Genomic DNA, 9,604 nt, shown 5'->3' with positions numbered 1-9,604 from the left:
ACTCAGGGATGCTTCAGAGAAACACCCTGAAAATGGCATGTTTGACATTAAGAAAAGTGGATGCAGTATGAGAACGATTTTGCCAAAATACCAAGGGGAAGAAATTGTTTGCTTCTTACTTCAGAAGTGTAAAGACAAGTATTTATGTATACATATATTGTTTTCATTGTTGGATGAGATGAGAACCTGTAAAAGTAACAGAAATGTAGAATGTACAATTCTGGTGTAGCTATGCATTTTTGGGATAATCTTATTTAGAGAGACTCAATGTTTTGCTAATTTTCCTATTCTTCGTCAAACTAGAGCCAGTCAGTTTTCTTAATGATATTAGTTACTGCTCCTAACAGCTCCTAACCCGAGTGGTCCAGGGATACATCCGGGATTGAATCAGACTAAAGATTTGATGCAATCTGTTGACTTCACACCTTTTTTTTTTTAATTAATTGGCATGTAAACAGTATGAATACAGTGAATTTGGCTGATTGGGATTACAAAGCATTGGAATCAATTTAATTTCAATGAATTTGATTATAATTGAATTTGATTTAACTTGTTTAAAGTGCCTTGGGACACATGTTGTCAGCTGGTGCTATATAAATAAACTAAAACTGAAATCAAACTGAATTAATGATATATTGAGAAACAACATTGACACATAATATCATGACACCAAACTGAAGATGGCATAGAGATAGATAACAATCTGTTCCCTGTTTGAGCTGATGTCGTACTTAAACATATCGTTGCACGTTCCAGTATTAGTCTGAATTAGTGAGAATTTGTAGTCATCACATGTTAACCTGTTTGTGTATCAATAGCATCTATGAATATATTGGTCTTAAAAAGGCTGTGATTCCCATCCTTTACTGTACATTGCTGGTTGTTCAATGATAAGCCAGTCGCATAAAAGCTCAAACATTTATTTTCAGTCTTTCTCATAGAAGCAGTGGTGGTACATGTAACAACAGATCAAGAATAACATTCACAATATGAACAAGAGTTTACACTGATCATTTCCACATACCTTTTTCTTTACCTATGAACAAGGCAGTGTGTTTAATCTTGTCTGTTTAATGTTATTTCTTTTTTTCCTGTTTCATCCGTTTACATTCGTTCTTACTGCATATTGATAAAGTCCATGGGTCGCTTCATCAGAAGAGTCACCTCCAGTTCCTCCCGCTCGCTGAAAAACTGGGCCCTGCCCTCCTGACTGTGGATGGGATGGGGCAGATGGAGGCCCAGTTTACTGAGGGTTGAAAGAAAGACAGGTGAAATAGACAGTGAGCTCACCAGGTAGATGTTATGTCTAAGAATGGGAAGTTAAGTTTTCTGTATGAAACAGCAATCAAAGCTCAGATCCGAGTGCGAGCCTCTCATTGAATAGAAATGTCTGGAAAGAGGAGCTTTTGCTGTGAGTCACAGGTCGTGAGGGGATTAAAAATGAAAGAGGATATTCTCAGAGCGTTTCTTACTATTTCGGCGTCCGTAGATCAAGGAACTTCTCTTTTACATCAAGGATGACATCTGTTGCTTTAGTGTCTGGTAGTTTAATTTTAACCTGAGAGTGGGGGAAAAGTAGATTTCCAACATTTTTTAACTTCTATTAAATAAAACACACACTTTTCTGTGCCCATTTATTTTTTTCATAAATAATAAAATTAATTAATTAATTAATTAATCTTATATTAATTATAATTATTACATTAATTTGTTTTTGATTTTACATTATTATTACATTATATTTATTTGAAAATGACTGTCCATAAACAGACATTTCTGAGTTTAAAATAGTGTAACTCTAACCCTCAGATATAGGGTACTGATGCATGTTTTTTTGTTTTTTTGCCCTCCCTCAACACGTCCTTGTGCTTTTTGTTTTTCACTGTCTAAAACTACAATGAATGAAGATCCTGAAATGCCTGAAAAATTACCAGCATGGCTTCACAGCACATAGATGATGGGTCCTTCCTGCTTAAGCCCAGGAACATGTCTTCTGTTCCCACACTTTGCTTCAGGATAATTTCATACCTGCACACAGATATTGTAAATTACACATGAAAGCCACACATAATCTAGTCAAGGAGTACAAAACATTGGCTGCTTCCTGTACCATTTAGCTCAAACAAACACACTTCAATTGAATCTCAGTGGGAGGTTCACTCTGAGTGAAGAACGCTCTCCCCAGAATTTGACCTCTTTAGATATGTGTCTCTGGTGGGCAGTCTTACTCAGGTTGTGGCCGCGGGTCAGCCAAATCATCATACTGGGCGCCCTGAGCCACCTCTTCCTCACTCCAGATATGTTTACTGTTCTTCTTCATATAGGCAGTCGATACTAAATCAACAGCAAGACATGCAAGAAATTAGTTTGTGTCTTGGTACCATCGTTGTTTGAAAGACTTCTGTTGGAAAAACACAAATCCTTACCTTCTTTATCTTTTTTGGGTGGGGGGCCAATATGTCCAGGACCCAGCTGTGCACATGCTGCAAGATTCTGTTGAAACAGGCTTGTTTATTTTATGTTAATGACTTCAGATCCTCTGATGGCAACCCAACCACAGTGTGATTTTGGAGTCACAAGCGAAGCTATTTGGCTTTGATTTTATACTTATATCCTCTTTCCATCTGTGTGCGTGTGTGTTAGTCTTACTTTACAGTCTCCATCCTCCTCTTCCTCCTGCTGGGTGGATAACAAGGCAGACAGAGCCTGCAGGTTCTGGACGGATGAAACTCCAAAACAATCCATTTAGGAAAAATATATATATATTTTTTTTTTTAAATTTTCAAACAACACAAAAAGTTTATAACTACCACCACCTTGAATCTGCAAAAGCTACAAATTAGAAGCTATGCTATAATTACACTGCAACTTAAAGTAATACCTACTAACAAATAGCAGCTACTATGCTAACTGGACGTCCGTTGTTGACGATTTCCGTCTCCAGGGAGACGACGACGCTTTCAGGCTGCCATGGCAACCGGAGACATCGAACAAGTGAATGAACTGAAAGACTGGATGGAGTCATTCAGAGCCTTTACTGCTAAACTGTGACACATTATATTAATTATTATTATTGCTCATGTCTTTTTGTAAAATAAGGGTTTTCCTGGTGTTGAGTTGGAGCTAATTTTGAACCGTTTTGTTCATCTAGCCTATTTATTTTACGGATAACATTCTGTGTGGATAGTTAGTTGTTTGGCTGGTAAATATCATGAAAAGTGTCGCCACAGGCGCTATAAACACCTATTAAAAAAGCTTCAGATGTTTTAGTATGCGTTTATTCATCCATCAACCGTGTTGTTTAAACCTTTTTGTATAATTCCATATGGTTAAACTCAGTTTGAAAGCTCAAATGGACAACCTGACTATCAGTTTAATAAACTAATAGTCAGGTTGTCCATTTGAGCTTTCATTTCTCCTAGTTCTCTAGTTGTATCATTTTATATTCTATAAATAAAATGTTTATCGTTTTTTTTAACACATGATTACATGATCAAAACATGCTTTGTAATGTAAATATATGTAAAATATTACAATAAAGTGTATATAAATTGGAGATTTTTCTTAGATATTTTTTTGCAAGTCTACTACATTCCACCACTGAACTACTAGTAGGCTATTTATTCAAAAGTCCGCAAAAAAAATTAAAACTTTTAGTTGGTAGTTAAGTTATTATAGAAAATACACTAAATAAAGGCTCAGTTCATGCCTTTATTAGTAACACTTGTCCCGGAGTGACACTGCTCGCGCTCTTTTCGACGCAAAAAAAGCGTATGTCAGACATGTGAGAAGCGGCGTCTTGAATTATGTCCCTCTCCGGACACCGTAGATAAATGCATGGTTCTCAGGGATCATGTTGAAGGTGACAGGTAGCACCATGCCGGGAGCCGTGCGTTTGCTGCCCTTCACCGTCTTGGCTGCCGGTGACGGAGAGAAAGAGGCCCCGGTCCTGTTAGACCGGGACGAACTGTCTCTGTACTCCGCTCCTGGGCACAAACTTCGCTATGTGGAGCCCGAAGCGGGTCGGCTGGAGGAAAGTGTCGCCACCGTGAGGAAGTCAGTGGAGCCATACGCGGCTTGGTGTCAGGGCACTTATGCCAAAATTAAACCCAAAGTTCAGAAGGTCGTACAGTTCGGGAGTGACACCTACGCCTATTTGCAGGACCCTCCGACGGGGTTTTACCCCCGGGCGGGAATCATCGGATTCACCGGGATCCTCGGATTGTTTCTGGCCAGAGGCTCCAGGATTAAGGGGCTTCTGTACCCGTCGGCTCTGATGACCGTGAGCACCTCCCTGTACTACCCGGAGCAGGCAGCGGGCATCGCAAAGTCGGCCGGAGACTCCGTGTACGAGCACGCGGTGCAAAGCTACGCCGCGGTGGAGAAGGTCGTGAAGCCTCAAAGCAAACAAGCAAAGAGCGCCAACTCAGAAACGAAACCGTGACGATTCCTGTTTCACAACGCAGCAACTCAGCAATAAAGAAAAAAATCATACAGCTGCTAATTCCCCGATACTGCCGAATAATAGGTGCTCTCTGGATGGCTTTTATATGCGGCTTCCATGCCCACTCTTTGCACTATGCTTCACATGCATCTCAGGCCGGGCATTACCTGTCACAAAGGATTTGCAACTTGAATAATTTACCTGTGCTTCTGATTTGAATTTATATTTATCTATATAAAAATCTACTAATCTTACATTAAAATTAAGGTTTCAACACCTCGATTTTGTCTCCCATGTTCTTATGACGCATATGACATTAAGATGGAGTACACGGGTTGTCTTTTGAAAGCTGTAATTGAAAATCAATGTTCTCATCTTGCATTGTGGCTAAAGTGGGTTTCAGATTTGCACGTCAGTTAAATGTAAGCCGTCAACCAAGCTCAATTACAAAGAACAAGATCACATTAGCAATATGATCCTTGCAGTTATGTTTATTAGCTTTATTTGAGGAAAATAACGTCATTATTTGTTGTTAGATTGTTTCCAAGGACAGTGGCGGAAACCCAAGGGGAATGAACAAGTATGTGACTGTTAAACATATTTATTCATCTCAGCCTAAAAAAAAAAAAAAAAAAAAGTACAAAAATTAAATACGAGTCACTTTAAAGAAATCTCCTCAGAGCAGCACCAGCTTCTCATTTAGAGCAATCTGTGCTTGGGTCAGGTTAGACAGGTAGGTCACCATCAACAGGTCCTGCAACAATAAAACAAGAGTTTGGATTACAATCATGTTCAAGGTTCAGGCCTAAAACATTACCAAAACCCCACAATTATTCCCATCTTCCTAAAATTACTGGCAAATAAAATGACATCTTTATTGATGCGAGTCCTCAATTTAGTCAAAATCTAGTTGTTCCAGATCAGAACCGTGCACCTTCGATCTCCAAACCTTTGAGGAAGACTTACGTTGATGTTGGAGTTGAGCATGTTCTCAAAGTCCTCGGGCGAGATGGTCGGCACCTTGTTGACCAGGTCTGTGAGGAAACGGCCCACGCTGTTATCTGCCGCCACTTTTCCAGACTGAAACGGACCAAACGGCATCGCGGTTAATGTTCCATCCATCCACACTTTAAATGTTCACACAAACTAAGTGTTTCAAAGTCAGTCGAGCACATTTGGAAATATGAATGTGCTGGAATAAGTATTTCAAGTGAGCGAAAACTGACCCTGCCCCTAACATCAGGATGTTTAAAATAGGCCTTCAACAATGCGTTAGCCTTGGACGAGTATATGAAGGCTAACTTTCTGTTTTGTATCCACCACACACACACAGAATAATCCATCTGTCTTGGATGCCAAAATTTGCAGCGCTTTGGCAGCCTAATTAAATTGCTGAGGAATAAGAAGAAGAATGATGAAGCAAAGTTGAAATTCAGCCCCACAGATGTTATAGGGGCCACAGCCTACATGAAATTCTACATGACAGTACCAGCTCAGAGTAGAAATATCCAGCCTCTGCATCTTAATCTGCATACAAATTCAAAACCAAATCCTGCTGCGTTCACTGAACCTTAGAAGTGGCGAGATTAAACCCCTTTTCTATTAAGAACAAATTCCCATCAGCTGTTTTACAGTTCACTTAAAAAAAAAAGCTAAGCTAATAATGCAGGCAGTTTGTTTCATATTTTATATCACGACTACCAAACCTGATTTCCAATTACTGTTCTTTACAATTTTTTCCCCCCCATTCAGAAGTTGTCATGTAGACCCTGCAGAATAGAAGGTGGAGCGAGTGGGTCTTTTGATGTCCTAAAACGGGTCAATGTGAACAGCTGTATAAATTCATGGTGGGAAAAGAGGTGTTGTACAGTGCTGCTCTAAGACTCTGTCCAAAGACATTTCATTAAGCCTCTCAGGAAACTGTCAACTTGTGAAAGAAGAGCATATCATGTCTCCTGTATGTTTTACTTATTTACTGGAGTACCTGCGGTTAATGTTGTGCCGAGCCAATGCTGCACCGCACATGTTAGAGGATTAAATATGCTCACTAGATTGATTTTTGTGCAGAACCGCAGTGATGGAAAGCAGCTCCAAACCCCAGCCTAATTTTTCACCTGGTAGCTTTAAACTCACAGCTGGGATTAATGACTGCATTGCTGCCGGTTTAATGTAGCCAGACTGAATCTATTCCTCTCCCGCAAGCAATTCACATCACACCAAAACACCCACCATAAAAAAGTGAGTTGCACAACGAAACAATTTTGATGGGTCAGTGCAAAACTGGAAGGCAATTTAAATATTCAATATCTGCAGGGTGGATTTGCAATTTCCCATCTAAGCAGTTTGGTCCAGGTAAAATTCTGCTCTGCATGCTCGGTTCGTCTGAGCTGGTCTGAGATCTGTTAGGCGTCTTTCAGCGAACACTCCCGCCGCGTCTCAAGACTGAAAACCACTTTCTCATGATTTTGAAGCATAAGTTCATTTACTTGACGATTGTTACCATTTTTTTTAATCATTTTTCAGCTGAGTGGTTAACAACATATTTGTTATTAACTACTAAGTTGGTAATGTGACAAACGTAGAACATAGATTTATTGGCGCTTTGCTCAAAGTTTAAATACACATAGATTTGGTTTTGTCCTGGTTTTAATACTCACCAGAACGTCCTCGATGTACGCAAGCACGGTGGTCAGCATGTCCTGCATCCTGGATGCAGCTCCACCCACCTGAGACAGGTCGGAGGTCAACCCGTTGGTACGAGTGGGAGTTGTACGTGTCCTCTGCAGAAGGTCCACTGAAACACAGATGGCGCAATGAAACACAGTAAATATATTACACATTACAGCTTAATACACTCCTTGAGATACATAGATTGAAATATTGCTCTTTTGAATCGACATTTGGTCACACGGTCTGCGTTTTCTTAAAGCCGTCTTTATTCATTCATATAATCTTACCGCCGATCCTCTCTGTGTCGTAGTAGATATACTTGACAGTCAATGGGGTGAACATGACACCAACCGTCTTTCCTGGCACACCCATCTGTGCACTGTGTAAACGACACACAAACCCATTCAGAATCGCAGTCTCAGCCTGCAACCCGATCAAATAAATCACTGACTGAAAGATTTGCCAACCTGACATAGGCGCGGATGTTCATTTTGCCACTCTGCAGCGCCGAGTCCACAGTCAGGTGAATGGGGTTGGAGGCCTCGCGGCTGTAGTACTCATGGATTAGCACAGAGTGTTCAGTGATGTCAAAGCCAGTGGCATACCTGTCGGCAAAAGGTGTCATTCTTTTAAATACGAGTCTTTTCCCTCAAACGTAACCTTTTAAATAACACACATGAACAACTGACGCACCACCCGATGATGACCTCTGTGGGTGACACCCTCTTGTGAAGCTCATACATGTTCTTGGCAAACTCCATGTCCACCGCAACCTGTTGCAGAAGATGATAAATTTAACACATGGTCAATCTTTTGCAGAATGCAGACAAAACTAACCACACTTTGTCAGCATAATCACTGCTTTCATAAATGGTCAATCTAATTAATAATCTCATAAATAACAGTACTTTCACATCCTTCCTGTTCTGTTCAAATCATTAAGATTGAGACAAGTGCAAGTTCTCTTATTCAGTCCAGATCAAACAGAAGAGTCACTGAAACACATGGGAGGAGGTAGAGAAAAGGTTTTTATCTTAAATTACAGTCTGCTGACTTATAAAAAGTGAGAGAATGCAAAATACATTCGTCCAAGACATGATATTGAAAGTAAAATAGATGTAATGTACTGAAGCGAGGTTCTCACTTTCAAGTGTTAAAAGGTGACAATCCTGCAGAATATTTTCTGCTTTTTTTTGTGCAGAAAAAGTTAAGGAAAACACATGTAATTATGTTAATACTTTGATGCCAACTCCTGTGGCTTTTACGAAGGCTTGAATTCTCTGAGAACGTCTGACACCCGTTTCTGTACCTTTTTATGCTCTTTTGACCGCAGGCTCATTGGCATGTTTATTTGTGTAGTTATTAGTTTGTTAGTTAAGATGATTCCATATTTTTTATTCCTAAACTTCCATCTGTTTGAGGCATGATTTACAAAGCCAGAATGTTCAACTATGAAATAAAACTGCCGAGTCACATCTCGGAAGAAAATTAGAATAACAACAATAAACATCCTCCCTTCCAGGGGTACCATGAAATAATACTGGGAGTAAATGCGTTTAACAACAACTTACCTCATCTTCAGACTCATTGTGAGGGACGGAGAAGCAGTTGGTCACCTCGATAGAGTGTTTGTCAATAGTTCCTGAGGGCGACAAAAGTTAGAAATAGAACGTTGGTTAGCTCGGTACATTAGCATAAGCTAACTAATAAGGGGGGCTAAATATCTATTTTAGCCAACAATGACGCTGATAATCTCCACTGATGATTGATACATGTCATAAATTAAATAACTATTCAGTAAAGCTGAACGACTTAACACAGAATCATAGTTTTCTGATAATATGGAGACAGCTGTTACAGGTGATGCTGCTAGCAGTTTGGGTGGCTAATGCTAGCCAGATGTAGCTTAGCCTCTGGACTGGACTGAGCCAGCATGCGTTAGTGGGACAGCTAAGGTTAGCTACATGCTAAGCATCGTCTTTATCACGACAATATGCGTCAAACCGACGAAGGGCAGATATGCCAGGTTTCTGCTTACCCAAAAGGGTTCCTATCACTCGACTGGCGCCCTCATTCCTTCGCTCGTAAGAGTCGCAGATAGATGCGAGAACGACGGGATGAATTTTCACAACTGGCCCGAACACCGACATCTTGGAGAAAGAGGACAACTCACCGGCTCCGGTGAACACATATACCGCCACCTAGAGATTGGCGGCTGAATAGCAGGTAATACATTTAATGCTAATTATAATCAAGTCATTGATATCATTGACTGTACAATAGGTACGTGTGTGCAAGTTTGGCTGCCTCTCGTCCTGTGGGCAGAAATTATTAAAATTCTGAGTATAGGCTTTACTTTTTTTTTATTTTCGTCAAGTTTTAATTGTTATTTCCATTTTTTTTTTTAAAAGAAGAAAGAAAAACGGATGTACAATAAGAAATCAAAACATGATTTGGATTCAGTCTCTTTCATTTTAACCAAACATTTCA

General features: G+C 40.0%; 3 protein-coding genes across 3 annotated transcripts; 1 reads left to right on the top strand and 2 right to left on the bottom strand.

The window, feature by feature from the left end:
* Positions 1-916: 916 nt before the first annotated feature.
* dnaaf6 (dynein axonemal assembly factor 6) lies at positions 917-2,745 on the bottom strand. Its single transcript, XM_075482191.1, has 6 exons — positions 2,650-2,745; positions 2,427-2,493; positions 2,229-2,334; positions 1,932-2,028; positions 1,473-1,558; positions 917-1,246 (listed from the first exon to the last, which is right to left on the bottom strand). The coding sequence occupies exons 1-6, from the start codon at positions 2,743-2,745 to the stop codon at positions 1,117-1,119; spliced, it is 582 nt and encodes a 193-aa protein (XP_075338306.1). The 3' UTR covers positions 917-1,116.
* Positions 2,746-3,803: 1,058 nt separating this feature from the next.
* On the top strand, positions 3,804-4,726 carry LOC142398682 (MICOS complex subunit MIC26-like). Its single transcript, XM_075482792.1, has one exon. The coding sequence runs from the start codon at positions 3,854-3,856 to the stop codon at positions 4,442-4,444; it is 591 nt and encodes a 196-aa protein (XP_075338907.1). The 5' UTR covers positions 3,804-3,853; the 3' UTR covers positions 4,445-4,726.
* Positions 4,727-5,029: 303 nt separating this feature from the next.
* eif3f (eukaryotic translation initiation factor 3, subunit F) lies at positions 5,030-9,288 on the bottom strand. The gene is made up of 8 exons (XM_075482791.1): positions 9,153-9,288; positions 8,686-8,756; positions 7,808-7,887; positions 7,582-7,719; positions 7,402-7,493; positions 7,102-7,238; positions 5,411-5,524; positions 5,030-5,198 (listed from the first exon to the last, which is right to left on the bottom strand). The coding sequence occupies exons 1-8, from the start codon at positions 9,262-9,264 to the stop codon at positions 5,121-5,123; spliced, it is 822 nt and encodes a 273-aa protein (XP_075338906.1). The 5' UTR covers positions 9,265-9,288; the 3' UTR covers positions 5,030-5,120.
* Between the last annotated feature and the right edge of the window lie 316 nt (positions 9,289-9,604).

This window comes from Odontesthes bonariensis, chromosome 14 (genome assembly GCF_027942865.1).
Source record: "Odontesthes bonariensis isolate fOdoBon6 chromosome 14, fOdoBon6.hap1, whole genome shotgun sequence".
Lineage (NCBI taxonomy): Eukaryota > Metazoa > Chordata > Actinopteri > Atheriniformes > Atherinopsidae > Odontesthes > Odontesthes bonariensis.
Note: the sequence above shows the minus strand (reverse complement) of the source record. Positions and strands in the feature narration are given on the sequence as shown.